At 41.5% G+C, this 18,786-nt stretch overlaps 1 protein-coding gene across 7 annotated transcripts in view; it reads right to left on the reverse strand.

The window, feature by feature from the left end:
* CLTC (clathrin heavy chain) overlaps positions 1-18,028 on the reverse strand; it is a 77,990-nt gene extending 59,962 nt beyond the window's left edge. For all 7 annotated transcript variants that reach the window (XM_012503303.2, XM_030828382.1, XM_030828380.1 and 4 more), the window contains exon 1: positions 16,524-18,028. In XM_012503303.2, the coding sequence (XP_012358757.2) occupies positions 16,524-16,565 (42 nt within the window). In that variant the 5' untranslated portion in view covers positions 16,566-18,028. The remainder of the gene's footprint in view (positions 1-16,523) is intronic.
* Positions 18,029-18,786: the final 758 nt, after the last annotated feature.

Consider the following 18,786-nt stretch of genomic DNA (forward strand, 5'->3'; position numbering starts at 1 on the left):
GTTTTTCCTGTCTTGGTTTTGAAAAAATACTCCATTTGACTGTAAATATGGAAAATGGAAAGGGAAAAAAAGTATCCATCCTTACTTGAGAGGGAGCAAAGAAGCATGCCTAGGTGCTCCATGAAAGGTTAAGGTGATTTAACTCACATCAAGCACTTAGTGTGGGAGCACAGAACACTCCATTATTTGATGAACTTCTAGTTCTAGTTCTGGGACTATGGTATTATGATATAGACTGTTGTTTTTTTGTTTTTTTTTTGAGATGTAGTTTCACTCTTGTTGCCCAGGCTGGAGTGCAATGGCACGATCTCGGCTCACAGCAACCTCCACCTCCCGGGTTCAAGCCATTCTCCTGCCTCAGCCTCCAGAGCAGCTCAGGCTGGTCTCGAACTCCCGACCTCAGGTGATCTGCCTGCCTCGGCCTCCCAAAGTGCTGGGATTACAGGCATGAGCCACTGCGCCTGGCCAAAATAGATTGTTCTTAAACAGACTGGTTTTAGTATCATGCTACTGTTATATACTCAAACCTTACCTGGGCCAATTTGCTTTGTTCACATGCTCTTAAAGACAGAATGGGGAAACCCTGATACATCAAGGAATCAGGAAACTTAATGGTGTCATATGAGCATCTTAACAGAATGTATTAGTGATCAAATTATGAAAATATTGTTAAGAGGACCAAAGAGGCCATGGTCCTATTAATATATTTAATTCAATACTATATGCCTTAAGAAGGGCAGAAAATGCTAGCTTAAGACATACAACCAAATAAAACCATAATTTTTTCAAGGCCCAATTCTTAAACTATCTAAAGACAACTCTCCATTAGCACCAAGGCACACTCTCAGCAATCATTCACAATCTATCTATTTGTGCCTACAGACACCACATAATTGAAGCAGTAATAGGTTTGCTTTGAGCCTACTAATTTCAACCAGCAGTTCTCACATCTGATTAGTTAAGAATAAACTCATTGGAAATTGGCTTCTCTGTAAGTATACCTAAGGAGTTTGTTTCCTAATGAATCATAGACTTGTAATATAATTCATTTACCAGCTGTTTCAGCTGAAAATCAAACTACATGAAAACCAGTTTATGATAGCATTACTAAGGACTTATGTTTCACAATTATTGCTTGGCTTCACTTTCCAGATCCTCCTTGTTTCATCTGAATAGGGAAAATGTAAAGGAAGTATGTATGAGCTACTGTTTTTCAGATGGAGCTATTTTCTGCAAATGAATCTTGTATCTTACTAAGGACTTTAGAAGTGTTACCACTATAGAGTTAATAGGTCAACAATCTGAGAGACCTGCTGATACTTGTACGTCATTCTGATACCATTCATCTCTCAATGCAAGTATTTTTAAGTCAGTACTTAAAGATTTGGTTAACTTCCTAACCCAAGTATTTCACTAAACATGATTTCCTTTGAAAGCTCCTAAACATCCTCTACCTTCTCTAGTATCAATCACGGTGAAAAAAAGATGCTGACAGCAGTCACTTCATTGAGCCCTTCCTGGAAACTAGCAGAATGTCAAATAAAAACTGCAGTTGCTGTATTCTACAGGAAACAAGAAATGCTGAGAATGCAGCATTCCTTTAGTTCTTCCATCAACAGGATACCAACCACTGTTTTCTGTGGGCTCCACAGATTTCAAGCAACAAATAAAAATGCCTTTAACCCTTGCTGTCCCCACATTTAAACATATAGTTTTTTTCTACTCCATGTTAGCCTTTGAGAGAATCACTGTCTCTTAGAATTTTTGATTCTGGTCACAAACTCCAAATTTAAGCAATATATTCAGGAAGCAACCACAGTTGGAAAGAGGTTGTCAGACTATTATTAGCTTTGGTAAACTACCAGGAGACTCAAAGACAAAGAATTTTTCCTACTTGTAATCAACTGCTGATTAGAAATTTTCAAAAACTTTATATTTACTGCATTCTTTAAAAATAATCCAATAATTAGATGATATCAGATTAGGCCAATGTTAACCAAGCTGCAGGGAAATATAGGAGTTTTTATGCCCCAAATCTTGGAGATGGATATGACTTACCAAGATTATGCCCCCCCCCCGTATAAATGCAATTCAGCAGCACAAAACAACCAAATGCTACTACCATAGCTACATTCAACGGCAGGGGTGAGAAGTTGTGCAGAATATATCCAAACCTACCAAATGGGCTTACTTTGAGCATTCAAGGCCAGGTGCAGTGGCTCATGCCTGTAATCCCGGCACTTTTGCAGGCCAAGGTGGGAGGACCTCTTGAGCCCAGGTGTTCAAGACCAGCCTGGGCAACATGGCGAGACCCTGTCCCTACAAAAAATAAAAAAACTGGCCAGGCGTGGTGGTGTGCACCTGTAGTTCTAGCTAGTTGTCAGGCTGAGGTGGGAAGATTGTTTGAGTCCAGGAGGCAGAGGCTGCAGCAAGCTGTGACTGCACCCCTGCACTTCAGCCTGGGTGACAGAGCAAGACCCCATCTCAAAAGATATATATAATACTTATTGCTGACTTAGCATAAAGGATGTTATAAATGAAAGTAACCAGGCAGACATTAAAGGCTTGGTTTCCTGATATGAATAGAGTATGTGGACACTCTCATTATTCAAGTTATAAAGATCCTTGATAAACTTCATTCTATGACACAATTTCCCAGCGACTTCACAAAATGTACATTTAAGTGGGAGCCTAGTGTTACATTCTGTCAACCCCATCACTATTGTACATATTCATGTTTCTACCCTATACTGAGGGACCCGTCAGGAAATTAGACATGCCCTATCCCACATTATTCTAGTTAGATCAATCATTTAAAGCACACTCAGTCTCCCAGGTGCTACAAGTTATAAGACTAGAACCATTTTATTTTACAATTGAGTCACTAGAGTATTTTTTTTTCTTTTTTTCTTTTTTTGAGATGGAGTCTCACTCTGTCGCCCAGGCTGGAGTGCAATGGCACGATCTCAGCTCACCACAACCTCTGCCTCCCGGGTTCAAGCCATTCTCCTGCCTCAACCTCTTGGGTAGCTGGGACTACAGGCATGCACCACCACGCCCGGCTAATTTTTGTATTTTTTCAGTAGAGACGGGGTTTCACCACGTTGGCCAGGCTGGTCTCAAACTCCTGATCTCAAGTGATCCACCCACCTTGGCCTCCCAAAGTATTGGGATTACAGGAGTGAGCCACTGCACCCAGCCTGGAGTGTTTTCCTGTGAGCTTAAATGCCACAAATACTGTTTTCAAATGAGTGAATGAAATAACTAACAATCAGCATGAGGAGTTACAGATTATCTCAAAATGATTTAATATTAACAAATTCAGGGAGTTCAAAATGACATTAAAATGATTAAAATGACAACCACCATGATTTGCTTTCAATTAATACATATTGAGCATCCATTATTTAGCAACTTAACACAAACTCAATATTTTAAGTGCAATTTATGTGTGAAACTGTCCCCTTTGCTTATTTTGTGCTAAGACTGTAACTTTGTCATTACTAGTGAGGAAACAACCTATAGGAGAAAAAACAGGTTTTAGGCTCTCAGAGGCTCTTTGGGGGTTCAAATTGTGATTCACGTCTTCTAAAAACAAGTGAAGACACTTTCCATCTCAAAAACTATAGACACTGCTTCACTGTCTAAAATTCAGGGTTAAAAAACTAATATTACTTTGATTTTTTTGGTCAGGAAGAGGATGTGCCCTAGATGCTTATAGTTTTGGTGATTTTTTTGTTTGTTTTTGAGACAGTCTCGCTCTGTCGCACAGGCTGGCATGCAGTGGCGCAATCTCGGCTCACTGCAATCTCCGGCTCCTGGGTTCAAGCAATTCTTGTGCCTTGGCCTCCTGAGTTTTGTTTTTTTTTTAATTCATGGTATTACAACTTCCTCAGGCCTGTTCCAAACACTAAGCCCTTTTAATTTTGGTTCTTTCAAATTACATAAAGTTTTCTGTCATTGAAAAGAGCTTCCATTCCAATTATTTGGTTTCTAAAATTCTTTTTTTTTTTTTTTTTTTTTGAGACGGAGTCTTGCTCTTTCGCCCAGGCCGGAGTGCAGTGGCGCTATCTCGGCTCACTGCAAGCTCTGCCTCCTGGGTTCACGCCATTCTCCTGCCTCAGCCTTCCGAGTAGCTGGGACTACAGGCACCCACCACCATGCCTGGCTAATTTTTTGTATTTTTAGTAGAGACGGGGTTTCACCGTGTTAGCCAGGATGGTCTCAATCCCCTGACCTCATGATCCGCCCACCTCAGCCTCCCAAAGTGCTGGGATTACAGGCATGAGCCATCGCGCCCGGCCCGGTTTCTAAAATTCTTAAATTTGTAACCTATTCTGTCACACACACACACACACACACACACACACACACTTTTACTTAATTCTGGGATTTACTTCTAAATTAAAATCTTTTTTTTTTTTTTTTTTTTTTTTTTTTTTTTTTTTTGAGATAGGGTCTCACTCTGTCCACCACGTTTGAGTGCAGTGGCATGACTTCAGCCTACTGCAACCTCGACTTCCCAGGCTCAGGTGATCCATCCACCTCAGCCTCCCAAGTAGATGGGACTACAGGCGCATGCCACCACACCCGGCTAATTTTTTATTTTTTGTAGAGATAGGGTTTTGCCATGCTGTCCAGGCTAGTCTCGAATGCCTGGGTTGAAGCAATCCACCTACTCTGGCCTCCCAAAAGTGCTGGGGTTACAGGTGTGAGCCACTGCACCCAGCCTAAATTCAAAATCTTTAAAAAAAACCTTATTAGTCCTTCCACATTGCTGATTCATTCCACAGAGTATGAATTCCAGTTCTCCTCTTAACTGATTTCAGAACCAATTGTTTCTGTATGTTTTATGTTATTACATCCCATTATCTCCATAGGTCTTTCTGTTCCTTTTACATCAACTTTTGCTGCATGCCACAGATGATGTCAACAATTTTCTAAAGTTTTCTTTTGATTCCAGCAGAAAAAAATTTCTAGTATTTCTTCAGATCTCTCCCTAGCTCTGCAGTTTTCCCAATAATCATATACTTAAAAAAAAAGCCTGAGCAGCTGTGTGCCAGACACTACACTAATGCACAGAGAGTTCTACAGCAAATGAGACACTCCCTTCCACTCAGTATACGTAACAGGTACACAGCAATTACAAAAATGCCATGAAGTTACAGGGATGTATGCCTAGCACAGATACATGTAGGGGTATATGCAGTGTCTCAGAAGAAACGGAAACAATCTAAAACAGGGTACACAATATAAGGGAGGGCAGGACTACAGAGTTTGGGAGCAGACACACAGAATTAAAAATACCATATAGGCCCAAATAAGGTACTTATTTTCCCAATTAGACGAATCATCCCAATACCCCAAAAAGCTGTCAGAAGATGTGAAGAAAATGGAACTCTCATATATTTCTAGTGGACATGTCAAATGGTGCCACCACTGTGGAACAGTTTCGTGGTCTCTCAAAAAGTTGAAACAGAGAAATTACCGTATGACCCAGCAATTCCACTTCTGAGTACATATCTAGAAGAACTGAAAACAGGCATTCAAACAAAAACTTGTACATGAATGTTTGCAACAGCACTAGTCACAATAGCCAAAAGGTAGAAAGAACCCAAATGTCCACCAACTGATGAAAGGACAAATAAAATGTTGATATATCCATTCAGTGAAGTATTATTCAGCCATAAAGGAATGAAGTCTGATATATGCTATAACATGGATGCTTAGTGAAAGAAGTTAGAAACAAATGGTCACTTATGGTATAATTCCATTTATGTGAAATATCCAGAACAGGTAAATCCATAGAGACAAAAAGCAAATTAGCAGTTGCCAGGGGATGGGAGGAGGGGGATGGGAGAGGGACTGCTTCACGTGTATGGGGTTTCCTTTTGGGGAGATGAAAATGTCTTGGAACTAGATACAGGTGTTGGCTGCACGACACTGTGAATGCACTAAATACCACTAAATTGTTCACTTTAAAATGGTTAATTTTGTTATGTGAATTTTATCTCAATTGAAAAAGTTTTGATCCCTTTCCATTATAAACTCTTAGGGATTAGATATATTTAATGTACAATTCAACTAGTCATTTCACTTACTTTACAGACATTTAAAATTATAAAACTAGGCCAGGCACAGTGGCTCCCGCCTGTAATCCCAGCACTTTGGGAGGCCGAGGCAGGCAGATTGCTTGGGCTCAGGAGTTCGAGGCCAGCCTGGGCAACATGGCCAAAGCCCATTTCTACAAAAAAATACAAAAATTGGCTGGGTGTGGTGGCACACGCCTGTAGTCCCAGCTACTTGGGAGGCTGAGGTGAGAGGATGGCTGGAGCCTGGGAAGTCGAGGCTGTGGAAGCCATGATCTCGCCACTGTACTCCACTTGAGACAGAGCAAGACCCTGTCTCAAAAAACAAAACACACAAAACAAAATTATATTTAAGCTCTTCATATGCATTTTTGACATCAGCACTGGAAAGTCATCTCCATTTCACAATGCTTTTCAAAAATCCATTACAGAGCAATCATACTGGTGCAATTTTGTAACATCAAATCTATTTGCGTTATCAGGAGAGTTGTTTTTCTCTTATCTTTCTATGTAAATTATGATCTCTAGGCTGGGTGTGGTGGCTCATGCCTGTAATCCCAGCACTTTGGGAGGCTGAGGCAGGTGGATCACAAGGTCAGGAGTTCGACACCAGCCTGGACAACATAGTGAAACCCCGTCTCTACTAAAATTACAAAAATCAGCCAGGCGTGGTGGCAGGCACCTGTAATCCCAGCTACTCGGGAGGCTGAGGCAGAAGAATCGCTTGAACCTGGGAGGCAGAGGTTGCAATGAGCCGAGATTGCACCACTGTACTTCAGCCTGGGCGACAGAGCAAGACTCCATCTCAAAAAAAAAAAAAAAAAATTATGATCTCTAGAAACATGCCCGAATGGACTGCTTTTCAAGGAATATTTAAATCATCTGCTTATAACATCCACAGTTCCAACTGTGAGGCCATACACAGGAGAATTTTAGATGTGTAAAATTTGTCTCTCACTAATCCAGTTGATTTCAAGCCTATAGCAGCATTTGCCAAACAGCATTCTGGTGCTCAAAACAGAAGCAACTGTGAGAGGACACAATACTATGGAGATTCAGTAAGGCTTTTAATAAGAAGACTCTTTCCTGAGGATATTTGTGCTAAAAAAAAAAAAAAAAAAACCTGCCTTAGATTTTCATAGTTCAATATGACCAAATATAGAGTATTGCAGAGACTGGACAAAGAGATGGGTTTTTGTAAACCATGTTCTCGCTACTCGTTTTTTCCCCCCTTATTATTCATCTTTAAATAATGAGATCTATCCAAAGTCAGCTGTTTGCCAAGCAGAGCATATATGTTGACAGTCTTTAGCTTCAGTCTGTCCACTTTGGTGGTTTTTTTTTAAGCTACCTTTCTCAGATGAGCAGCTAATCAGAAATAAATGCAAGTTGGCCAGGCACGGTGGTGCACGCCTGTAATCCCAGCACTTTGGGAAGCTGAGGAGGGTAGATTATTTGAGGTCAGGAGTTTGAGACCAGCCTGGCCAACATGGTGAAACCCCGTCTCTACTAAAAATACAAAAAAAATTCGCCAGGCATGGTGGCTGGCCCCTGTAGTCCCAGCTACTCAAGAGGCTGAGGAAGGAGAATTGCTTGAACCTGGGAGGCGGCAGTTGCAGTGAACCAAGATTGCACCACTGCACTCCAGCCTGGGCAACAAAGTCAACTCCCAACCCAATTCTCATTTTTTCATCTTCTATGACTCCCAGTTTCAACCTAAGGTCGTGAAAAACTATCATCCCTGAGACCCCCAGTGTGCATCACTGAGGAACTCCAGAAATCGATGGATGCAGAAAATGAGAAATTAGAGAGTCTGGTGTAACTTCAAGATCTTGGCTTCAATAACTGGGTAGACGGTAGTTTTTCTCCTTTAGTACGGCACATATATTCAACTCAAGTGGACAAAGGGAAACTCTTCCAGGGTGGAGGGGAAGAACTGATATTCGAGTGCCTGTAAGGGGTTAAGGGCTAAATATTATACTATAAATACAAAAACATACTGTAGTCTAACTTTAAAATTGCCAGGAAATATTGTTTTAATAAATGAGGAAGTTGAGACAAGTTGAAAACCTGACATAATCAATAGATAAGCCCAGATTAAACATCTGAGACATTTTCCAGAATAGCACACTGCAGAGTTTTTTAATGTGACAAAATATGGCTTTAATCGATCTGGTTCCTATTCTTTCAGAAATAATCTTTAAAACCGCCTTACTTCAAAACTTAAAGAAAATCCTTATTTACCTAAGGATTAGGAACAAGCAGTATTAACAGTACTGGCAGTCTGCCTCCAAAGCACAACCCTGCAAGTCTGTAACCATTTTCCTTTCTACCATGATGCTACTCAAAATGAGCAAATATATTCCACTATCACCTTCCTTTCCTATCCCTTTCATGCACAATTGCCTTCCTTGAGTTCAAGCTTCTATTTCTTGGTATAAACACAAAAACATGAATTTATAGTAAAATAGAAAGCAGAAGTTTCCTCCTTTCACAAGTGGCTTCAGACTGGAACACATTCATTCTTTTCAGTAAGAAAAAGTCTATAGAAAAGTGTGACAAGTTCAGTCTTATGAGAGGGATGCAGACAATCCTGGTTACAAGTTAACCGGATCCCAATCATCCTGCACAATTTTCCGATAGGAAATAGGATAAAGTCCTTAAAAAAGATATAGCTAAATAATCATTCAAGGCATAAAGTCAGATGTTAGTTTGCTGTCTCGTACTTTTCTCATAATATAAAAAATATTTCCCGATAAACAAATGACAGTACTACTAGAATCAAAGAACATCACAGCATAGATACAAACAATTGTGGTACATTTTGCAACTCAAATGATACAGACCATTTACCAAATGAGGCAATGAGCCAAATGAAAGAACAAATATTAAAAGTCCGACTGCGGCCGGGCGCAGTGGCTCACGCCTGTAATCCCAGCACTTTGGGAGGCCGAGGCGGGCGGATCATGAGGTCAGGAGATCAAGACCATCCTGGCTAACACGGTGAAACCCAGTCTCTACTAAAAATACAAAAAATTAGCCGGGCGAGGTGGCAGGCGCCTGTAGTCCCAGCTACGCGGGAGGCTGAAGCAGGAGAATGGCGTGAACCCCGGGGGGCAGAGCCTGCAGTGAGCCGAGATCGCACCACTGCACTCCAGCCTGGGTGAAAGAGCGAGACTCCGTCTCAAAAAAAAAAAAAAAAGTCGGACTGCTCACTAGCTGTGTGACTCTAGAAGTTACCTACTATGAACTTCAGTTGCCCAATCTCTACAATAAGGCTAATCCAACCTAAGCACAAGGGTTCTCTTGCTAATTAAATGAGATAATAAACATTACATATTTAATACAGTTCTTGGCATGTAATAGGTGCTGAAACAACTATAATGGCCAATGTATTTTGATTTTATGGATTAGATTTCAGGACAATTAAGAGTTGAATAGTTATTGCCTCAAAAATAGGACAAGGCTTGGTGTCTCACACTTGTAATTCCAGCACTTTGGGAGGCTGTGACAGGCGGACTGCTTGAGCCAGGATTTTGAGACCATCCTGGGAAACATGGCAAAACCCCGACTCTACAAAAAAATACAAAAATTAGCAGGGTTTGGTGGCGCACGCCTGTAGTCCCAGCTATTTAGGGGGCGGAGGTAGGAGATCACCTAAGCCCGGGGAGGTCAAGGCTGCAGTGAGCCTTGATCATGCCACTGCACTCCAGCCTGGGCAACAGAGTGAGACCCTGTCCCCCCCGCCAAAAAAAAAAGGAGGACAAAAATATCTTAAATTATGTCTTAATTTAAGGAGATAATACAAAAGAAGAGACTCACAAAAGTCTGACAGATGGGTTTTGCATAATACATTTAGGTCCAAGCTTTCAGCCATCTTTTGAGTTAAGAGCATTAGCCATAGGCATTTGACCAAGAAGCAAAGACAAGACACCCAGAGCTGTAAACTCTGCTGTGGCTCAGAAGACAGATTTATTTCATGAAGTAGTTTTGGCATGGCATATAGTGCATGAACTTAGAGAAACAGCCCTATTCTAATATACAGGACTAAAATATCAGCTATGAACCTACTGCTCATCTAAGTAAGAAGATTCACTTCAACACTACCACCCTAAAAAAGGACACATACAGTAACTCTAACAATCGCCTGACCGGCATTCCATATGGGTATTTTATCCAATATGATTAAGTTTTTTTTTCAAATATGTCTGTTCAAGGAACCCTAATTTAAAATGTACCGGTGGCACACAATAAGACTCATGGAACATAATAAAAGGTTTATTTAAAAGTTTCTTTATGGGGGGCAGTTTCAGAGTGTAATCAACTTTGTATCATATCAATATTTGTATTAAATTGTGCACAATATCAAATGTTCAAATACATAAAAGATCCACAATCAAGTAGACAACATCGATGGCTGGAATGACAAGTGTACAGCCTTTGCCAACTCATCAATGGAAGCATGAATGCAAGGTGTAGTCCATCTTGTTTATCACCTTGTCCCTAGAGTCTAACACAGTTCCTGATCTGCAGTAAGTACTCAAATCTTAGGTAAATGCACTAACCCCAATTATTTATACACCATAAAACACTGGATCTGCAAATGAATATTGTGTCATTGGTTGAGATACCTGAATAAAATGTACTGGACAAAAATTAGCCAATAATTAATGCTCCTAAAATGCTACATAAAGTACTTTCACATACATGATCTCAGGTCCTCATAATAACTTTGTGAGATAAGTATGCCCGTTTCCCAGAGAAAAAGAAGCAAGAGGTTAGACTTAACCTGTGTTGTCCAATATGGTAACCACAAGTCACAATCCACATATGATAATGAGCACTTGAAATGTCGTTACCGTAATTTTAAAGTAATTAAAATTAAATAATAACCAGTAAGTGATTCAATTACTGGAAAACTTAAGTATGTTTGAGATCACTGAAGTATTGCACATCTGCTTTCCTTTTTCTTCATTTTTGTTTGTTTAATATAGAGACGAGGTCTTACTCTGTTACCCAGGCTGGTCTCGAATTCCTGGGCTCAAGCAGTGCTCCTACCTTGGCTGACAAAGTGCTAAGTTTACAGGCATGAGCCACTACCCCCAGCCCCAAATCTGCCTTTCTAACTGTAAATTTTATGAACTCTAAATACGGACCAGGATTTCCAATGAAAATAGGGTCTGAATTGATATATGCTCTAAGTATAAAATATACATAGCCCAGCGCAGTGGCTCACGCCTGTAATCCTAACACTTTGGGAGGCCGAGGCAGGCATTTCACGAGGTCAAGAGATTGAGACTATCCTGACCAACATGGTAAAACTCTATCTCTACTAAAAATAAAAAATAAAAAAAAAAATAGCTGAGCGTGGTGGCACGCACCTGTAGTCCCAGCAACTCGGGAGGCAGAGGCAGAAGAATCGCTCGAAACCAGGAGGCGGAGGTTGCAGTGAGCCAAGATCTGCCACTGCACTCCAGCCTGGCAACAGAGCGAGACTTTGTCTCAAAAAAAAAAAAAAAAAAACCACACACACACACTAGATTTAGAAAATTTAGTATGAAAAAGAATGTAAGGTATCTCATTAGTAAATTTTATACTGATTATATATTGAAATAATATTTTGCATATCCCAAGTTAAATAAAATATATTAAATTTAATTTTATCTGGGCAGGGCATGGTGACTCACGCCTGTAATCCCAGCACTTTGGGAGGCCAAGGTAAGCGGATCACTTGAGCCCAATAATTTGAGACCAGCCTGAGCAATATAGCAAGACTGTCTCTACCAAAAAACCCCAAAATTAATTAATTTTATGTTCTTTCACTTTTAATATGGCTGCTAGAAAACTTAAAAAATTATTTATGTGAGGCCAGGAGCAGCAGCTCATTCCTGTAATCCAAGCACTTTGGGAGGTCGAGGGGGGCAGATCATCTGAGGTCAGGAGTTGAAGACCAGCCTGGCCAACATGGTAAAACCCCATCTCTACTAAAAATAGAAAAATTAGCCAAGCATGGTGGCAGACACCTAAAATCCCAGCTACTTGGGAGGCTGAGGCAGGAGAATCACTTGAACCTGGGAGGTGGAGGTTTCCGTGAGCCGAGATCGCACCACTGCACTCTAGTCTAGGTGACAAGAGGACAGAGCGAGACTCTGTCTCAAAAAAAAAAAAAAGTATGTGGCTCATATTATTTTTCTATTGGACAGCATTTGTTTCAACAACCCCTAAAGCCCTCCCTGTTCTGTCTACTATACCACATTGTTAATCTATAAACAAGTAGAGGGAACTCACCTCTCTGGGCCTAAGTCCAACAGACAAAAAGCACTCTAGGATACTGTATAACTTCTCTTTTTAAGGCCAATTATTCAATTTCTTTGAAATATTTTGTGTCAGAAGACTCAGGTACACATCCCATTCCGACAGCATTCCCACTACTTTGAGTCTCACTTTTTAGAAAGGTGTCTGGGGGGATTGAGTGAAGATCTGAAAGTACCTAGCCAAATTTACAGCACATAATAAGGTCTCAAGAAGTCTGCTGCTAGTCATTGTTCATCACCACCACTTTCCAAGACAGAGAGTATTCAGTTAAAACTTTTGAACAATGAGTGTTTTAATTTTAGCTAACGAAATATTCTAAATACATAAACATGAGTGGTGAGATAAATCTTCAAACTTACACAACACATCAGCATGGCCTATAATTGTGCAGTCCAATGTAGGAGTCAATTGTCACATGTGGCTATTTACATTTAAATTAAAAAGAAATTAAAGCAAAAATTTAGTTCCTCAGTCACATCAGCCACATTTCAAGTGCTCAATATCCCTATGTAGCTAGTAGACAGTTCCATCATTGAAGAAAGTTCTATTGGACAATAACTCGAAGAGAAAAAGCCACAACAGTAACAATGACAGGGAAAACATCTTGTTAAATATAATTCGAATAACATATAAACATATGTATGGAAAAAACAATTTTGCAAAGAAGCTGAGGACTCGATATAAATGGAATCTTTTAAAAGCAAGGTACAAATTCCAATTATGGTCAGAAACAATTGTTCAAGAGCAACTACCATGGTTCCTGAAATGTGAATTTTCCTAAATACTCAAATGAAAATGATTGTGTTCTACATACACACCATTCTGTGTCTTATTTCCTAATCAGAGTGAAAGCACTTTCACTAAAATTAACCACACACTTTAAGCTGGGTAAACTGATCATCAAGAAAATTCTGAAGAATATGATACATTTTAAACTTAGAAGCTATTCCCAGGAGACTGCAGCATAATTCCAGGAAGTTTACCTCTTCCAGAGAGTACAACTAAGCACGTAGTAAATCCCAGTACTTAGCATTGCTTTCTATTCGCAATCCAAGCTAACTATAGCAAGAACCCCTAACATTTGACTCAACGACACATTCCATACCTGCATCTATGGATCAAAGGGGAAAGAACAGGGTAGGGAGATTTTTAATTGAAGACCCAAAGAATCTAGGAATACAATGGAATGTGTCAAGTGGCCTAAAGATACTTAATGTGCCAAAAAATTGAGAATCACCAAAAAATTAAGAATCACAGGCAACATTATATGTAGCCTAGGATTTTTATACAATCTGCAATTCCAACAATATCTTGCTCAAATAGGCACTCATTTATTAACTGTTAGCAGTCTAAACAGTCTAGGAAAAAAGAAATCTTCATATATTAACATTTATTTGCTGTAGGTCCAAGCTTTGATGACAAAAGATCCTTCAGTTGGACAATGTAGTTAAAGGGCATAAAAATAAGTTCATTTACAGTTTCACAAGCTAACTCTATACTCATACTTAAGTTCCTCATTTCTTGTTTCCAGTTTTTATCCTACATGTTTCAGAAAGTTTTCTGCTACTTAGCAAACTGGTAGAAGCTCAGAGGTCAGAGACCTAAGATGCCAATTAAAATAATCCTTATTATTTGGGCTTGGTGGTTCACACCTATTATCCCAGCACTTTGGGAGGCCAAGGCAAAGGATTGCTTGAGCCCAGGAATTCGAGACTAGCCTAGGCAACATGAAACTCCATCTCTACAAAAAATACAAAAATTAGCCAGGTGTGGTGACTCATGGCTGTAGTCCCAGCTACTCAGGATGCTGAGGTGGGAGGATGGCTTGAGCCCAGTAGGTCAAGGCTGCAGTGAGCTGTGATGGCGCCACTGACCTCCAGCAAAAACCCTGTCTCTTCAAAAAAACAAAAACCTTATTAATTTTTAAAAAGGGAGGAGATAATGATATGAAGTTAGGAGATATATTATCATGGAAGAGGCTGTAGTTATTTGGGCTCCACAATTAATCAGCTGGAGCGGTCATATTAGCTAAGCAAGCTTAAGTTTAGGCATGACATAGCAATCCAAAACACAGAGAACTGAATTTTTCAATTTGCAAATCTGCTTTATATTCAAAATCTTCGAAGTATTTGAGAAGAAAATGGCTTCATTCAAGTATCTGCAGAAACTTTGAGCCAGTTACAAAATAGACATGTATTAAATTTGTCTTTAATAAGTGACAAGGTTGGGTTCCAATCTTTGGGATCATTTAACAATTCTTGTCTCCTCTTTAAAAGAAATGAAAAGCTATTACTCGAACCACCACAAGATTTGGTAGTGAGCTATACATCTGCCATGGAAGATGAACAGCAGCTGTACTTGATTCTCTGTGTGTTTTATAAACATTTGTCTGCAGAAAGATATTTCAGATGCAGCTTAGTATGAAAATAAGCCCGCGTTTTCCCCTCACACTTAAGAACAGCACCTTCTCAACTCTCCACATTCATTTGCCACCCCACTTTAACAAAAGTAACCACAGCAATTAAACTTGGATTGATAAAAAAAAAAGTCCATTTTGTTATTTAACATTGTTAACCCTCTGTAAAAGTGTTTTTATTGCCAAGGTATATTCCATTACTTCAGATGAGTTATTTTAAAATTATAGATGACTTAAGAAAGTGCATTATTTAACTCATTTTATGGGTAAAGATTATTCTTTACATTTCAAGCCTTAAAGGAAAATAAGTCCTTGCTAGTGCAAACATGGTAATACCTGCAAAGAAATAGGAAATTATGTTACTTATAGCCTGAATGTTAAAACCTTTTATTAACAAGAATCCTTTATGTATGTTATACCAATGGGGGAATGTAAATAAAAATGGTCTTCAATGGTAAAGTGTCTAATAAGTCACTGGTATTAGTGTCATGTCAAACCACTGCATTCTCTGTCATTATGGAATTAGCCCTTCAGATGATTGAGCTAAGGCAGGTTTCTTTAAGGGGATATTTGGGAAGAAAGCAAATTAATAGGAATAAATTATTTCAGCTACAGTAAAAATCAGGATTGGTGACACAGGAAAATCAAAAGCTCTGAAAAGGTTTAATTCAGTGAAGCCTTCCAATGGTCACCTGCCTAGGCCCGCCACTGGCATGTTGCCAGATAACAATATGTTGCCTCCAGGATAAGGAACCATGGGGAAGAACTCTAGAACTTACTAAAGGGAAGCCAGTTACAGATCAAATAGCCCTGCAGGTCTCAGAGCAGCTGTGCTCCGTCCCCAGGGCTCTGTTCAATTCCATGGGATCCTGAAGAAGATATTCAAAACTATCTGCTACTACTCGAGAAGACTAGAAGATAACCTCTGTATCACCCTTTCCCACCTTCCAGAACCAAAGAGGGGTTAAGAGCCACAACATCCCGAGAAATAAAAAAAGGGGGAAGGGGAGGCGAGTTTCCTTAGGGACCTTGACCCCACACACTCTGAGACTGACAACGCTCTGAGAAATGCGTTCTCCCATTCTACCCTCGTTCCGTTCTTTCAGTGACCTTCTGTCCCTACTGCCTCAGGGAAGGCAAGAGAAAAGCCACCGCCTCACCACCACCCCCAACCCCCACCACCGGAGAAGGTGCCTTTCTCAGTTGAGAGCCGCAGAGGGAGGAAAAAAAAAGGTTGCTCCTCCCCAACCCACCCGCCCCACAACTTCTGGGTGCAGACACGATGAAGGAAAGAGGAGAGCAATGGAAGGTGACAGCCCCGCACTGGCCCAGGGGATAAGAATCCTCCCTCTGGTAGAAACAAGGGAGAATCCCCCCTCCTACTCCCCTATCCAAATGAATGAACTGAATAAAATAGGGAGGAGAGAGTTTGTACGCGCAGTTCTGGCCATCCAGGAAGCAAGATCGAGAGGCCTTTGGATCCAGGCCTGGTCTTTGCACCCTAACTCCTGTCCTTTCCATCCAAGCCCCACATTATTTAATCTTTTAAGCTTTCCAAGATAGTGCCCCCTCCTCCATCTACCCCAATCACCGACAACCCCCCCGCCCCTCCAGCTCCGATCCTGCTCGGGCCCGGACTCCAGCGTCTTCCATCCTTCCTACCACCTTCTCCACAGCCCTCACCAGCCTGGGCCCGGCCGCACCTGGAGATGCTCCTGAAAACGAATTGGCAGAATCTGGGCCATGGCGCTGTCGGGGGGTATGGTCTCCTCCTGTCACTGGGGCTGCGGGGCAGTGGCTGCCCGGGCTCTCCAAGGGAGAGGAGGAGGAGGGGAGCGGGGAGGCTGGGCTCAGCAGGATCCTCTCCGGGGACGCAGGAAACTGGCAGGCAGACGAAAGAGCTCGGGTCGGGGGCGGAGGCTCCAGGGGCCAGGAGAGCCGCAATGGCGGAACCGGGCGCAGCGCCGACTCCGGAAACGGCTGAGCCCAGCGGAAGGATCCCGGAGACAGAACTCCGCCCAGTCGCCTCACCCCCTCCGCCTTATGTACCCCTCCACGGAGCGGCGCGCGTGGCGGGCGCAGGAATTCGGGGCGCAGTGCGCCCGGAGCCTCGCTTCCTGACGCCACACGGGGGGAAACAGAGGAACCGGAGGGACTACTTTTTTAGACTCATCACTTTCGCCAATCTTCTTTTTCTCCCCCCACTTTTTTTTTTTTTTTTGCATTTTGCCACATCATGCGACTCGGGGCGACCGACGTCACTTCCGTGGGCGCCTTAGGTCCCACCCACGTACTTCCAGGTGCACGTGATACTGATGGGGAAGGGTCGGCTGATTGTTGCCAGAATGGAGAGCGCGTTTTAAGGAAATGCGGCGTCTCCTGGGAGTGAAGAGGCTTTTGGGCCACCTTGAGGCATGACTGGTGCCGCTTCCTTTCCCTGCGACCCCTGCCTGTTCCGACTGAGCCCCTTACAGGAGGACGTGGCGGGGGCAGACGGGCGCAGCCTCCCGCCCTCTCCGTGACTCAGGGAAACGGCCTCGCCGCAGAGCGCTCCCTCGGCAGCTGGCTGCAGCACTCCTCCCCCGCCGGGCTTCAGAGTGGGTGGTTTCCTACAGCCTAGGGAGGGGGCCTGAAACGGGGTTTAAAATCTTCCCTGCCCTCACACACGCCCTTCGACTGTTGGAGAACCTGACGCGCGGATTCTAACTAGAACCGGCACTCTCTTCGGGTGTTAGATAATTAGCTCAAAGGACAGCAAAGACCATTTATGATGTCTGTCAAGCTGGCCTTATGACAGCTTTTCTTAACGTTTCTGCGGACATTTTGGCGGACTTGTATTGGCCTAGCTCAGTGATCAGTTTCGTTAAAGAATTCGAGTGTCAGAACATTAAAGGATTGGACCCAAATTCTAGCAGGAGGATTTTTAGCCACATCAAATAATTTATGTCTCAAATATTTAGATAATTAGGGTAAGGATGCTTGGTAAAACCTGAAGGTACCTGGAGGAAAGATGAACTATTAGCCATGTATTTCGGTGGGACCACCTCAACATAGGTTCCTGTAGGTTAGCAGTGTAGAAATACAGCGCTTCAAAGCCGGAGCATCCTGTCTTCAAAGAGCATGAAGGTATCAACGGCATTCGTTGTCGATTAATAATAACCTTCCTGGTACTTTCTTGCTAAAGTATAAGCCATAATATTATTTCATAATCGCACCAATACAATAAAGGATGAAAGACTTTAGTTCTGTGCCTTTTATCTTTGTAAGAGAGGTGATTCTCCCCCCCCACCCCCCGCCCCGCCGAAAGAGAAAAGCTCAAGTCCACAATAATTATTTTTAGTGTCCTTTTCAGTTAAAGGACATAAAACCCTATTGAGTAGACGATAATTTTGTATGCTAAGCAGTTTAGGGTAGAGTGAGAAGTTTGCCAATCATTTTAGTTGCTTTTAGTGTTTTTCCCTTTTACTTAACTGTCTCACATACTGAGCATGAGAGAAGAGTGGCAGGTAAGAGGGCAAAGATTGTTCTGCAAAGAAAAGCCTTGCCACCATGTTGTAAGAGTGAATATTTATGCTTGCAAAATTTGTTTTTGTATTGTTAAGCTAAATACACGAAAATCCTCTGTTCCGCAACATTTGAAATGACCTAATGCCAGTCTAATAATACCTGCTTTAAACCCTTTTTGGAAGTAGACAAATTCTAAATTAAAATTCTAAGGCAGCAATTGTTTTATTACAGTAATTCAGTAGCTTGATCAAGTTACATTTTCAGTCTCAGAATCTGGAGATACAAGAGCTGTATCATGAATGGGCCACCAAAATTTATTAATGTGTCTGGCATTTTCATACAGACCCTGTAACTTTTAAGTACATTTAGAATCCCAAAAGCAGTTGATTGTAGCTATTTGGAGTGTAATATCTAACCAAAAAGTGCGCTGAGGTTGTTAGTGACTGCTACGTCATCACA

Source organism: Nomascus leucogenys, chromosome 14 (genome assembly GCF_006542625.1).
Source record: "Nomascus leucogenys isolate Asia chromosome 14, Asia_NLE_v1, whole genome shotgun sequence".
Taxonomy (NCBI): Eukaryota; Metazoa; Chordata; class Mammalia; order Primates; family Hylobatidae; genus Nomascus; species Nomascus leucogenys.